Source organism: Zalophus californianus, chromosome 12, assembly GCF_009762305.2.
Source record: "Zalophus californianus isolate mZalCal1 chromosome 12, mZalCal1.pri.v2, whole genome shotgun sequence".
NCBI classification, from domain to species: domain Eukaryota; kingdom Metazoa; phylum Chordata; class Mammalia; order Carnivora; family Otariidae; genus Zalophus; species Zalophus californianus.
Window position 1 is genome coordinate 82512844 of NC_045606.1, and position 14944 is coordinate 82527787.

The window sequence follows — 14944 nt, forward strand, 5'->3', positions numbered from 1 at the left end:
TCGAGTTTATGGTAGCAAAATGAGGAGAGCCTGTTGGTGGCAGAGTTTGTTTGCCAGGCTTTGCTGGATGGAAGAGTCAGATCTGTTGTTGGCCTCCAGCCATTGGTTTTCCATATAAGTCATCCTCCCATCCTCTGCCATTAGTTTGCAAATCCCAAGGTACTAGTAGCGTATCTTGAGGACCAGCCCTGGTCTGTGATCATTTAACACATTCCCTGAATGATAAATCACTGGACTAAATTGTAAATGGAAAGTTCTGACCCACTTGCAATTCCTAAGGCTAAAGCCCTCGATTCGAATTCAGGAGGAACCATGGGAATTCAAGGAACTCAGAAATGCCTTTTCAGTTAGCAATGCAGATCAGAATGAGTGTTTTGCTTTGTTTTTCTTATTAAACATCTGTACTTTTATTTCTTTCCCTTGTCATGGAATAGAAAGTAGATAGTAAGTTATTTCTGAATAGAAGGTTTTTCAGATTAGTTGAGTGAGAGATCCCCAGAGATGGAAGCAGGAGTGAGGGGTGGATGATAACATCCCAAGTATATAAGATGTAGGACTGTGCCACTTTGCACTGGGCAACTAACTCCCACTCTGTTTGGTATATGTGAGTTTGATTTAGAAAGTTAGGACCTGAAAGTAAGCCCTGCAGTGTATCGGCCTCTCCTTCTGGTCATTAATAAGTAAGAGCCTGAGCGGGGTAAGGTAGAAGTGTGATTGCTGCTGTGTAGTGTGAGGGTCCAATGTACTGATCCTGGTTTGGGCACTTTTTTCTACACTTTGTCTGGAATTCAGAAACTCTAAAAAGGCTAGTCTGGAGAGTGGGTACACCCCCTGAATCTCTATTTTCCATTCTCTAAAGTCAAAAATATTCCTTGCTTTGGTCTGCAGGGTGGCAGTGCATAGGAAGGTCTTCCCTAATAGTGTAGTAACTTAGTGATTTACCCATCAGCTTTTATTCCCTGGTCCTTCATTGTTACATGAGTGATCACACCCAGTGATGCTGCTTAGGCTTCCGTCCCTGAAGCTACCACTCAGGGGATTAGGAGATAAAAGATGGGAGATTGGAGCAAACCAACCAGTGATCAGATGTGTGACAGAGTCCCCCCCCAAATCCCCTGCTAAATTTGCTGCTGTTATAACCTGAATCTGATTTAAAATGAGGCTTAATGTCAGTTACGTAGTTTTTGCTAATTTTTTCCCCACTCTTAAAAATGACTTCTCCTTGTAGTGTTTCTTCATTCAGGGCAACTTATCTTTTTACCTGGGAGGAACTTATTTCCATTAGAATTGGAACACTAGCTGCATATTTTGCATTTAAAATGTTTCATGTGATTAAATGCAGAAAGAAACATTATTACTTCTGTTTCTTAGGAGTGTGCTCTTCCAACTGATTCTTCTTTTGTGCCTGGAACAATGCCTTTTTTTTATCGGTTTTTTTTTTAAGATTTTTTTTTTATTATTTATTTATTCATGAGAGGCAGAGAGGGAAACAAGTTTGGGAGCTCTCTCGGATTACGAGGCAGGATTACCAGGCGAGCTGTTAGCTGAAACTAGGCAGCCAAGTCCTCGGAACTGGGCTTAGAAGAGCAGGCTTGTCTTCTTCCCTCTACCAAATGCTCTTCCAGAGACTGGCTACTCAGCAGTGTGCAGTGTGACTTGTATAGTGATAGACACCCTCCCCCCCCCCCAGTTTGAACAGCCTCTCTTCTCACTGCCTCCCCTTTCCCCACCCTCCTATCCCTTCCTAATGTGATTTGTATATTAATTGGGTTTTTTCTTCTTCCTTTACAGAGCTATTAAGAATGGCAAAGGATTGCACAGCAAGAAGGAAGTGCCTATCCACCGTGTCGCAGACATATCTGGGGTGAGTTGTGTCCCTGAATAGAGCTGTGTGGCTCAGAGGTGCCAAGAGCTTGGCTGCTTATTCACCAAAGGACTTCAGCTTATGTGTTTTCTGTAACTCGTTTGTTTTCAGACACAGAATGTGAATTTTTCCAGGGCTGCTGCTTTTGCATCTATGGAGATCCTGTTTTATATTCTGAAAAAGCCGAATTCAAACTAGGGCATAAAACCTCCTCCTATCTCTTCACCCGAACTGTTTCTGTGTTACTTTTCCATTTTTTCATTATGAGGAGTTAGAAGATATTTCTTCCCAATTGTAGTAAGAAAAAATTACCTCCTTTTTAAGTCCCTTTTAGTTCTCACTATGACTGGAAAGTCTTAATGGAAAAAGGTCGAGTGTAGATTTTAGGACAGCCTTAAAAATTAGCGGCTTCTTTTTCCGCTGGTTGTCTCTGAGTGGGAGGGATGTGCGCACATCCTGTGAGCTCATACATATAGATGATATAGAAGAATGGAAGGCACAAATACTTAGGAGCTCCCAAAGGGCTGTGTCCAAATGACTACTTAGTGAATAGGACTTTACCCTTGCACATTTAGGATCTCTTGGCTGAAGATGATACCTTTGTCAGTTGAGACAAGTATTTATTCAGCAAGTATTTGAGTGCCTACTGTGACTGAACTGCTCTAGGCACTAAGAATGTAACAGTGAACAAAACTGATATGAATCCTTGCATGCAAGTGGGCAAGAGAAACAGCAGTGTCGGGAAGCAGTTGCTACGAAGAGAAACAGAACCAACTGAGGGAAGAGTGAGCCGCTTAGGTGTTGATTTGATCAGGTGCCCAGAGAAGGTTCATTGGCTCATCAATTTACCCTCTGTTCCTGGGACACACACCATCCATTTCAACTCCATAGTAACTTATGGTTAAGGAGGGGATCTGGGTCATGTATAAGGGGGACCACATCGCCCAGGGGAGATAACTGAGGAAGGGCTAGTAAATCTTAAGCTTTTGGATACTCAGGGAGCTTGCCTTGGCACCCGGAAGAAAATGCTCCCATAAACAAAGGCTTCTAGAGCTCAGCCTAGCCCACAGCAGTGATGGATTAGTGTGTATTATCTTCTGTTATGTTGTGTTCCCGAGTCTGGCTGAGACTTTGCTTATTGTTCCTTGTGACTGCTTAATATAAATGTATCTGGCCAGATGCCCCTTGCTTAGGAATAGTGGTACCATGTTCATTTTGAGCAAGGGGATTCTCCTGAGCTTTTCTGACCCTGACCAGTCACTTCAGACTACAGATTAAATAGTGTTCCCTACATTGAGTGGTGGACTTTTGTCAAAAAGTCGTGCCTCTGTTTAATGAGTGAGGTACGTTGATACACATTCTTTGTAGCTAAGATTCCTCTGAAGCCCAGAAACGTGTTGCCAAGGGCCTTCAAGCCCCAGGTGACTAAGATGTATCTGCTAAGGCTCCTCGTTAACAGGTGTGGACTCCTGGCTTGCTGGTATTAGGCCTAGTTTCCCTGTGGCTCACCAGTGATCATTGACGAATGTGATATTTGCTGCATGTGTCTCCTGTGCTGTTCTCTACAGTATTTTCCTTAATATTCTTTTGTTGAAGACGGTGGAGTAATCAAAGGGCAAGTTTTTGGCTGTTCAACTGAAGGAGAAAAAAGTTATAATTAATGGTTTTGGAAAACACAATGTTGACGACTCTACACCAGGGCCTTCTAGAAGCTGAATTAAACTTTGAGGATGGTGTGATGCCTTTTGGCCTGTGGAGTTCATGTTCTTGCTCAGATTTCCCATTGGCAGTGAGGGGAAGTCCTCATCAGGTTTTTGAATGGAGGCATGCTTGTCTCAGGGCTGTGCTTTTGACACCTGCCAACGTATCCTGATGCTTTTATTGCTGTCTTTGAATCTTCCACTTTTAACTTGATGTGTTTTGATGTTGTCTTTTATTCCTTTTTGCAACAACGGTCTTAATGAAACTTGTTTAATTTTTTTTCTTCCTATTTTTTTCTCTCTTCCCTCCCCAAGTATAGCTCATTTTCATACATATCTTTATTCTCCTTTCTGTCTTGATTTTGGAGAATGGTTTGCTCTTCTGTTACTTAAAATACATGTGAGTTAAATCTGCCTCAGTTACCACATAAATAAACAAGGAAAGCTTGAACAAGTGGGAGAGAGAAAGTGAAAAAGCTGTTCTATTTAAATAAATGTCAGAGTGACCTTGTCTACCTCCATCACACATGATTCAGCTCTGAGTGCAGGCTTGCTTGCTTTCTTTTTTTTTTTTTTTTTGGTGCCCTCTGTAATAGAGAAGTTTTGTCTCTCTGCTTCTAACCCCCCGCTTCTTTCCGTCACAGTGTTGTGTTAAGTGTGTGTGTGTTGGGCTCCTGAAGCATGTTGGCGATGTTACTGTCCAAGGGACGGGTGAGCGTTGTGGGATCAGACAGGCGAATAGCTTACAGGTGGATGAAGACCAAACACCCTCAATACGAGCAATGAAATACACACATTCATAATGGTTTTGTAAAACTTACTGAATCTTTTTTTTCTTTTTATCTGGGTCTCTCCCCAGTTCATCGTTCTCCCTCTTAGATGTAGGTCATGATGAATGGAAGTATTTGTTGAGCTGATGGGATATGCCATATGCTGCCAAAATCACTTAGTGTGGACCAGTATTTATGCATAATGCCTCTTGCCATCCCAATATACATCCTTGGAATAAAAAACAAAAGACATATAAGCTAATCACATTTTTGTCTCCTAAACACACTCAAGAAATACACTATACAGAAGATCTTATGTCGTGATGTAATTTGTTCTAGGCTTAATGGCCTCCAACTTTTAGGGTTGAGTTTCTCCCCATTGTCCGTATCTCTTCTCTTGCACTTTCAAAGATGATTTCACTGTGTAAAGGTTAAGAGTGCCTTAAAAAGGCCTTGTATGGAGACTTAGTAGGTGTTAAGGCCTGCGTGACTGACTTCCTATGGTAGGAAGGGAGTAATCCCAGCCCAGGAGTGGGAGGCAGAGCACCTGCTTTGGTAGAGAGACAGTAGGCCTCTGGGCCAGTGAAACAGGGAGGCCTTTTCATATCCACTCATTGGCTTTCCGGACAGGACTGGACATTCATTGGCTACTCAACGTGCTTTTTCACTTTGTGTTCTGCTATGCCATTAGAGCCTCTTGCACTGCTGGCCCGTATTATGAGCTTGTTACAGGTTTTTTGATTTTTCAGAAATGTTATTAGCTCCCAACTTTTGGGTGATTCTTTTCTCTGTTATTTCTTGTTAATATAGATGATTTTTGTCATTAATGTCAGCTGAGTGCTGTGTTTTCCATAATGTACACAGCATTTGTGTGTGTAACACCAACTGAGTGAACCTCACCTTTTGGACAGGGTTTTATTCAACCTGGCCTCTTCTGCATCTTTCGCATCTGTTCTCAGGGTAACCACTAAGGGAAAAAAATACTGCCAATCTGGTAATTTGGATCCTGAAGAAGTTAATAATTTCCTTTATTTCTAATTTTTCAAGGTGAAGAAAGTGGAATATTTTAAGTACTGGTCATTGTTGTCTTTTCTGTAATCATCTGGTTTCTTTAGGCCAGGATGTTCCTATAAATTGAAACCAACTAAGAATTTGACAGACTTGGTACTAGATCTGATTTGATTTGGAGGATGGTTCTATAGTGACTGCTTCACTTCATAGATTCGCATTTTTATTCTTAGCAGGGTTTGTTTTTCCTTGATCAGTCTCCACTCCCTCCCTTACCAGCAGACAAAAGTTGGAATGTGCGTGTCAGTAGAATATAAGACTGTTCCTTATCTTAGGTTTATTACTGTTTTTGCTGTAGCCTGTTCTGTAATAAATACAATCTCCTGCAGATATAGAATGTAAAACAGGGCAATAAAATGGGGCTGGTGCGTGGCTTACTGTTGTTCTGGTAAATCAGACAAAATCAATTATTGTTCTGAGGAGCTACCCACTCCTCAGGTTGCAGGCAGCACGCACGGACTTCTTCCTGCGCCTCCCTCCACTCCTTCCTTTTCTGTTCCTGCCTGAGTAGTACTCAGTGAGTCACACTGTCTGTTTCACTCTTCCTCTATTTCCTGTTGTGTCTGTTCTTTCTTTCCTGGTGCGTGAAGAGTTAGGAACTTTGTTGCCAGCAGTGCAAGAGGATAGAGCTGAGGCCAGCATCCCATTCTCTCTAGTCATACCTCTATAGGTCCCTCAAATGGAGTTTCCCTACTCTGAACGTTTCTGCCTCTTCATGTTAGGGAGTCGTGTTAACTCCTCTATTAATATTGCTGTTGGCTTGCTTTCCTTCCTTGCCTCCAGTAAATCACTGTGTCTTTTTTTTCTGTTAACTGTTGCTGTGTTCACTTGGACTTTGGTTCCTGCTCTTGTTAACATGGGAAATTTCTTGTAACCTCTCCATGATGATTTTGTTGGACATGCGTAGTATTAAAGTAGGGCCTGGAGGATCCAGAGATTAGCTCTGGGGGGTAGGAAGTAGAAGGTCACATTTTGGGGACCCCTCTTGCTCTAGTATATCATGAAGCATATACTTGTTGAATTTACCAGTGAGATTCTAACTTGCAGACATAACAGATCGAAGTGTTCCCCTTAAATAAATAGGGGTGCCTGGGTGGCACAGTTGGTTGGGCATCTGACTCTTGTTTTGGCTCAGGTCATGATCTTGGGGCCCTGAGGTCCAGCCCGTGTCAGGCTCTGCACTCAGTGCTGGGTCTGCTTAAGACTTTCTCTCTGTCCCTCCCCTCCCCACCCTACCCGCCCCCACAATGCGTGCATGCTCTCTCTCTCTCTCTCTCAAATAAATTCAAAAAGTAAATAAATGGGATTTTTCTGTAGCATTTTCTCCTGACCTTTTTCTTCAGCTCATAGTTTTTCAGTGCTTTCTTGTACTTGTCCTCTTTTTCCTTGGGGTATTTAAGCTATCCTCCTTTTGCAAGAGGCAAGAGGCCCTTTACAGAAGTTCTCTTTCCCTAACTCCCCGTGGAGTTGGGCCTCCATACAAGAGTTAAATAATAATCTTTTTGGCTAAAGAGAATTTAAAACTGGTTTGCCCAGTAAGTGCAAAGAAGGTGAAAGCCACACCATCACCCAGAGGCTTTCTAAGTTAGGTCAGTATGAAATTAGTTTCCTTTCACGTCTTCTGGCCCACGTGTGTAGGTGGTCTTCTTGGCATTAATCTGTAGTTTTTTTCAGCCACCTTTCTGTTCTTCTAATCACTGTACCTTGATGGCATCATTGCTCATTTCTTGTTTGTTGTTTTGTTTTTTTGTTTGTTTAAATATTTTATTTATTCATTTTGACAGAGAGGGGAGAGACAGCGAGAGAGAGGGAACACAAGCAGGTGGAGTTGGAGAGGAGAAGCAGGCTTCCTGCCGAGCAGGGAGCCCCACTGTGGGGCTCGATCCCAGGACCCTGGGATCATGACCTGAGCCGAAGGCAGACGCTTAATGACTGAGCCACCCAGGCGCCCCTGTTGATTTGTTTTAATAGCCCTTCCCTCTCTTACTCTTTCTTAGCCTCCAATCTCATTCTCATGTCCCTTTTGTACCAACTACACAAGACCAAAGCCTGTGGTTCTGCCTGGTGGGCTTCTGTGACCTGGAGGATTGCTCAGCACTAGAGCTCCATTCACACCATAGCCACTGGCCCCACGGCGGGGCTCTGCATTTGCCATCCTGGGGAAATCCCATAGGAACCCTCACTGTCTGCTGACCTTGCTCTCTAGACCAAGCATGATGTGCTCCCTAAATATGGTGGCCCCTTGTGGGGAGGCCATGATTAGTACTGGTGATGGGTTCTTGTGGTTTTCTTTCATCTCTCCTATATATTTGGAAGTTCAAGTTGTTGCTAATCTAGGGGAAGATATTGCTCCTCTGTTCCCTTGTTCCTCTGTCCCCACTCAGGGTTCTTGAACTTCAAGTAGACTGCAACGTGCAGCTCATTGGCTTGGATTCTCGCAGCACAGAAACACGTACTGCAGCCCTGTGGCACAAGGTACCTGTGATGCCAAAGTGGCAGCTACTCTGGAAAGTTTCTCGCGCTGCTAAGATAGATGGGGGTGTTTTCTTTTCTCTTTACCTTTTCCTCTCTTCCTCCCCACTTCTCCCCTCCAGAGTTGGATGTTGTTAAGGTGACCTTGATTGTGTTGGGGGAGTGTGCTTTAGCTAGTTGCTATCCCTAACAGTTGAGGGCATTGCTTCACTGTCTTTTGTCCATTGTTCTTTCAGCCATAGTAGTCCTTTGTGGCCAGTTCTTGTTTTCTGAAGCTCTCTATCCAAACTCCCCAGAACTGCAGGGTTATCCCCTTCTCCTTCTAACAAAATTTGAAAGCATTTATGCTTTCAGTGAGCAGAGGAGAGAAGTCTTTCTCAGACTGAATGAGTTTCTCAATGAAACCTGGAAAGAAATGCTGGAATTGTTTCAAGACTGTATTTCAGTGTTTACCACAGTTAGTGATGGTTATGTTTAGGCACTCCTTTACAAATTTAAATCCAGTCTTCCACTGACTTCTGTTCCTTTTATGTGTGTGTGCATGGTTTTGGTAGTGGTGGTCTTCATTTTGCCACCATAGGGCACTAAATTTAGGACATAGTATCTCATCTCCATTAGTTGGGAATATCAGGAGAAATTGTCAAAGCTTTGGGACGGCACAAAGATTACTCGGTATTCTTTCAGAGGAATTGTAGGTTCTGCCTGGTAAACCCCTTGGGGTGATCTGATTCTGTCAGGGTCTGCTCCTTTGTGGCTGAGCAGTTTGGCACCTCTGCAGAGAGAGAATTTAACTTGTGAAGCCCTGATGTGATGCAGATGATTTCCTGCTTGTACAAATGTGGTCCTGTATATATGACACAGTTGATTTCGACCCTGTAAAAGAAATTATTTCAAATGTTACATTTTCACTCTGTAGTTTTGCTCTATGGTTTTGCATCTTTAGTAAATTCACTTCAGCATCCTGGTTGCCTTATGTATACGTGATCTTTAGATTCTCTTTTGAATAAGTTGTAATATCTTCTTGGTTTCCTCATTAATTAGTGGGTTAAAGTAAATATTTGACATCTTCATTTTATATTTATATTAAAGTGTCATGATTTGGGGGCACCAGGGTGGCTCAGTCGGTTGAGTGTCCAACTCTTGATCTCAGCTTCGGTCTTGATCTCGAGAGTTGTGAGTTTCAAGCCCCACCCTGGGCTCTACAGTGGGCGTGGAGGCTACTTTAAATAAATAAATAAATAAATAAATAGTCACGATTTTTCCATTTTGGGAATTATTCATTTTTTTTTTTTTTAAAGATTTTGTTTTATTTGACAGAGAGATAGAGAGCACAAGTAAGCAGAGAGGCAGGCAGAGAGGGAGAAGCAGGCTCTCTGCTGAGCAGGGAGCCCGACGCGGGGCTCGATCCCAGGACCCCAAGATCATGACCTGAGCCGAAGGCAGCCGCTTAACTGACTGAGCCACCCAGGCGCCCCTCCATTTTGGGGAATTATTCTTAAAGAGAGGAAGCAATTGCAGAAACGAGAAATAGAAAACCAATTTATAAAATTGGGCAATAAGAGATCATGTAATTATGTGCTTTGAAAGGTCTTTGATTGCCTGCTGTATACCTAGAAATGTGAAGAGTCATTTCATTGTGAAAGTAATTTTTTTTTTAAAGTTGTAAAGTGAATGTCCTCTTTCATCTACAGAATGCCTGCTTCCATGCCCTTGTACCTTACTTTGTCTACCATTATGTTCACCAATAGGCTTTTGTTGTAGAAAATTCAGGCACCATAGCCAATGGAGGTAAAGAGATTGGACATTGAAGACAGGGCACAATTTGACATTTGCTAAGTGTGTCCCAGCTGTGCAACTCAGCACCTCTGAAGAAACATTTGATCAAGTGACTTGCCCAGAGGTAGAGCACTATCAAAGACAGGCATTCATTATTTGTTGCGTCTGATAATAAAACCTCTTCATTCCAAAATAATCAGACTTGATATGTCCCTTCACTGAACTCTGTTTCAGGAAGTTTTCTGCCACAGATATTTCTGTTTCCCTTCTGATTCCTTATTTAACTATGACTTCACACACAGGAATGCATGCAAATGAGCCAGGGTCCTGGCTTTCATTTAAGTGTCCTGAGCTCTAATAATGACTTTTTACTTTCTTCCTTTGTTCAACAGAAGGAGAAAGGAAATTGAGGGAGTTCAGGAGCATTTCTTCCAAATGAAGTGACACCTCTTTCCACAGGGAGTGCCTCTAGTATAGATTTGGGTATCACTGGTTCACGCTCTGAGTTTTCTTTCCCAGTCTCTGGGTACATGTGGGTATTGTTCTTTGATTCGATTTCATGGGTCCAAATTGGTTAAATGAGCCCATTACAGGCTTAGGCCAAATGAACGTTAGGGTATTTTGAAGGCATTTGATAAAATTTTTGATTCCCAGGTTCAGGTGTGTGATTGGGTTTGTCTGTTCTGTCCCATGGCTGCTGAGTGATGTGATAGAACTTGAAATATTTCTGACCAGCCCTGGCTTCACTCTCCACTTCACCATCATACTACTACTTAGCCTTAGATTGAACTCATTTTGTCCTGTGGCCATTGCTTATATAAACGTCTCAAAGTAAGTCATTTTACTAACATAGACATTCTGCTTACTCGTATTTTAAGGCTTTATTTAGCATGCTTCCAACATATTCTACAGAATATGTTGTACAGAATTTTGGACTCTCTTTGCAATGTTGATATCCAGATAAATATCCTTGAATCAGAGCGCAGGGTCAACTTGAAATTACCTAGTAATTTTGTGCCTCAGTTCTTCAAGAAATGTTCTCAGGAAGAACTGATAAAAATTCCTAACACAGTATCGGATTTGGGAGGTGTCTGAGAATAAAGGCTATTACCAAGGTTTTGAATTTGGAGCTCTTTTGATAATACATTACTGTAGCATGTCCAGATACTTCACCCACTGTAGAAACCCTTTATTTTCTTTTATGCCATTCAGTCTAGCCCCCTGTTTCAGTTTCTCAGTTCTGTGTTATTAACTAGTGTTTCTTGAATGGCTGTCTCTTCACCTCTCCTGACCATGCCTTTATCCTCCTTTGGGTCATGTCTTTTCTTCCAGGGCAGTTTCCCCTTTCTATCCTCACTGCCTCTGATCAGGACTTTCTTGGGCATTTACATAATCACTTACTACCATGATTTTGCGCTTATTGGGTGTTTTGATTGGTAACTGTTCTCAAGTTGACATGTGCAGTGGTTTTCCTCACTGGTTTCTAAACTCTTAGGAAAGGGAGGTCTTTTTTTGTACCTCTTCACAGAGCCTAGTTTAGATTTGATTTGCCAGGTGGTGACCTAAAACAGTATGATATCTGTGTTTGGAAAATTATGTGACCCTGGCTGCTAGGTACAGGGTTAACTGTGCTGATCAGTACCTAGAAGTGGACAGACTTGTAGAAGGATGCAGCAGAAAGGGTGCTTTATTTACTACAAAATAGTGGCAGTATGGAGTCATGACTAGTAGCATGGATCCAGTATCTGACCGGCCAAGCTCAAGTCCTGGCTCCACTGCTTATGACTTTGTCACCTTGAGGAAGTTATTTAACTTCTCCATACCACAGTTTTCCACCATAAAATGAATAATAATGGCCCTTACCTCATTAGATTGTGGTGTGATCAGATGCCTTAATACATGCAGAGTACTTACAACAGTTGACACAATAAGAGCTCAACCGAGGGCAGTGGTTCACATGGTGGTGGTGATTATTATTAAATTGCTGAGCATCCTACTGAGCATCTGGAAAGTCCTCTGTACATGATAACTACCACCACCATCATCAGTTGTATTTGTATCCTAAACTCTTTATCCAGTTCAAGTCCCAGATCATAAGCCTCCCTCTTCTGAGTCTTTTTACCGCCCCTTTATCTCTTTAGATTTTTAACATATGCCATCTGGCCAGTTTTTTAAATGCATTTGTCATGTTGAGTCAGTGAATGAATGATCAAACCATAAGTATTTATTGAGTGCTGCTTATATGTCACACACAATGCCAGGTGTTGAGGATATAACATTGAACAAGACCAGTTACAGTCCTTATAGGGCATATGCAATTTTTTCTTTCTTTTCTTTTTTTTTTTTTAAGATTTATTTATGGGCGCCTCGGCGGGGAGTCTGCTTCTCCCTCTGACCCTCTTCCCTCTCGTGCTCTCTAGCTCTCATTCTCTCTCTCTAATAAATAAAATAAAATCTTTAAAAAAAAAAAAGATTTTATTTATTTATTTGGCAGAGAGCACAAGCAGGGGGCAAAACAGCCAGAGGGAGAGGGAGAAGCAGGCTCCGCCCCCTCCCACAGCAGGGAGCCAGATGTGGGGCTGAATCCAGACTCAAAGATCATGACCTGAGCCAAAGGCAGACACTTAACCCACCGAGCCACTCAGGCGCCCCTGCAATTCCTTCTATAATTACACTTGTGCTAGCAGTGAGTGTGTGTGCTCAGGGCCAGAGCTTATTCCACATGGTCAAAGTCTTTTAAGTGATTTTAAAATGAGGTCTAAAAGAAGGAGTTAGTCGAAGATCTTGTTCAGGGCTAAGGAATGAACTATGTACAGGAAAGTCCTGAGGTAGGAAGTTGCTTGGGTTCAAGAGGCAAGGCCATTATTGCTGGAATGTTGAAGATAGTGACTGGAATTAAGAAGCAAATGATTGAAACATTTACTTTGTGATCCTTGAGGAAAGCTTTTGAAATTTGTCTGAAGAATAATGAGAAATCATTGTCAAGGGAGGGACTAATTGGGTCAGCATTTTATAATTATATATCGTCCCTGCCCCACCCTGACTGCTGTTGGGGATAGACTTGAAGCAAGAGTGACTTTAGGGCACTGGTTCCCGGAGGGACCGAACAGTGGCTGGAACTGGGACTGTGACGGTGGATTGTGAAAGATAAATTTGAGATCTAGTTTGGTGGTAGGACAGGTAGAATTTGGCCATTGCTTGCATCAGGGGGCTGAAACCGGGTGTCATGCGTGAGCACTGTAAGTGTCCGACTACAAATAACAGGTGATTGGTGGTGCTGCTTTTCCCATATGGTAAACACTAGTGGTGTAGATATGTGGGGGGGAAACTAAGAATTTGTGGACATGTTAAGTTGAGGTATCCATGAGCCATTCAAATGGTCCAGAGCCCCGAAAAGTGGCCTGGGCTTCATGCATGAACTTAGGGCTGTTGGGTGTGTGTATGTATGTGTATATATATATACACACAAAATTCCCAGAGAATATCGAGAGATGAGCCCCTAGGCCAAGCCCTTCATCTCCAAAATTTGAAGATCATGTATAGATGGGGTGTAACCCACCAAACAAATTTTAAAAAGGTGCTTTCTGAGCTATCAAGAGGAAAATCCTAGTAACTAAGAGGAGAGAGCCTTACAACACAAAATTTGACCGTGCTGCTTCAAGGGAAAGACGAAGATTGAGAACTATCCAGTGGATTTCGCAAAACCGGTTACTGGTGACTTTGGAGCAGTTTTTGTGGACTGAAGGGGCATAAGGAACAAGAGCTAACTGTCCCAACTGGATTATCCCCAGGAATGATGTCTTAATGGCTCTATGCCATCACTGTTAAGAGTTTCCTAAGAATAGTAAGTAGATAAATGTGTATAATGGTGGTGTCTGTGTCGTTTTCAATGTGTAAGAAATCCAGGGCATCCGTTATTACATATGCACTCTTGGAGAAATGTATGACAATGATGAGAGATCCTCCAAATTCCTTTGGGGATGTTGATCAAAACTCTTTGAATTCTCTGCCATCACTCATGCATTCTGGGGTACATGGTTTCCATTGATAAGCTAGATCCTTAGGGTTATACTTCAACAACCCCAATACAGTATCTACATGTGATTACATTAAAACCAGAATTGTAAAGTCACTAGGTGAGGCAGAGTTAAATCTGTATTTTTCTTGAGGAAGAATTAGAATTTCCCAGTATATCCAAAACACTACATTTCTAACTACCCTTTTCGGTAAGGGTACTTCCCTTACAATTTAAGCCTATTATCATTGTGGAAAATGCTGAATTTGGCTCTTAAAAAACTGGAGAGACAGTTATCTGACCTAAATAATTTGTGAGTTTATCTGGGCAGAGTTGAATCAGCACTGAATGTTAATATATTTTCTTTGAAAACAAAAACTTACACATTTTTGTACCCACAAATGTCCGTCAAATTTTTTTATTTTAAATGCATCAAAAATCAATAAGCCAAAAGAGAAAATGATCTCTACTACTACCATCAGAAATTTGTCAATAAAAATACATCTATTTACAAAAATGTGGGTTTTTAAAAAAATTTTCCCCATCCCCTCCCTTTAAATGATATAAACTATTTTTTAGGACAGAAACTTTGTTTTATTCTTAACTACACAATCAGCACCTTGAATAGTGCCTGGCACATAGTAGGTGCTTTAATTTTCCTTTTCCAGTTATATTTTTGCACATGAATGTCTTCTTGAATCATACTTTTAATGTCTACCTAGTCTTCTGTCTTCTTGATGTACTGTATTTATTTCATCAGCTTTCCTGTTCTTGGGTATTTATTTCGATTGTTCTTTTCTTTCATAAACAACATTTTATTCCCTTAGCTAATTCATAGAAACAGTCCCATAAAGTGGACACTTATGCCAAAGGATAACCGTATAGTTGTTTTTAGCATCATCATCTGTAAATCTAATTAGATTTTTTGGTTTGATTAGATTAGATTAGACTTTTGGTTTGATACATTCTTCAAAAACACTGATCGTCTTCTGTCTTAATTAATAATAAACTTCTGCCATAATAGTTGTCATTTTCTCCATGTCTCAAAATCTAGAACTTTCTCTTCTAGATTTTTAAATTATCTATTTTTATTAACTCTTTAAAAATGTAGGGCTTCACAACCAATGAATAACTGAACTCTACCTCTGAAACTAATGATACACTATGTTAATTAATTGAATTAATTGAATTTAAATAAAATTTTTAAAAATGTGGGACTTCAAGAAAATGAATTAGACATAATCAGAAAGCTTTCTTTAAGATTAATTGGCCCTAAATT

At 41.3% G+C, this 14944-nt stretch overlaps 1 protein-coding gene across 1 annotated transcript in view; it reads left to right on the forward strand.

The window, feature by feature from the left end:
- The window catches only part of SND1 (staphylococcal nuclease and tudor domain containing 1), a 410452-nt gene that overhangs the window by 239142 nt on the left and 156366 nt on the right, over positions 1-14944 (forward strand). The window contains exon 14 of the mRNA XM_027574982.1: positions 1792-1864. Coding sequence (XP_027430783.1) covers positions 1792-1864 — 73 coding nt within the window. The remainder of the gene's footprint in view (positions 1-1791; positions 1865-14944) is intronic.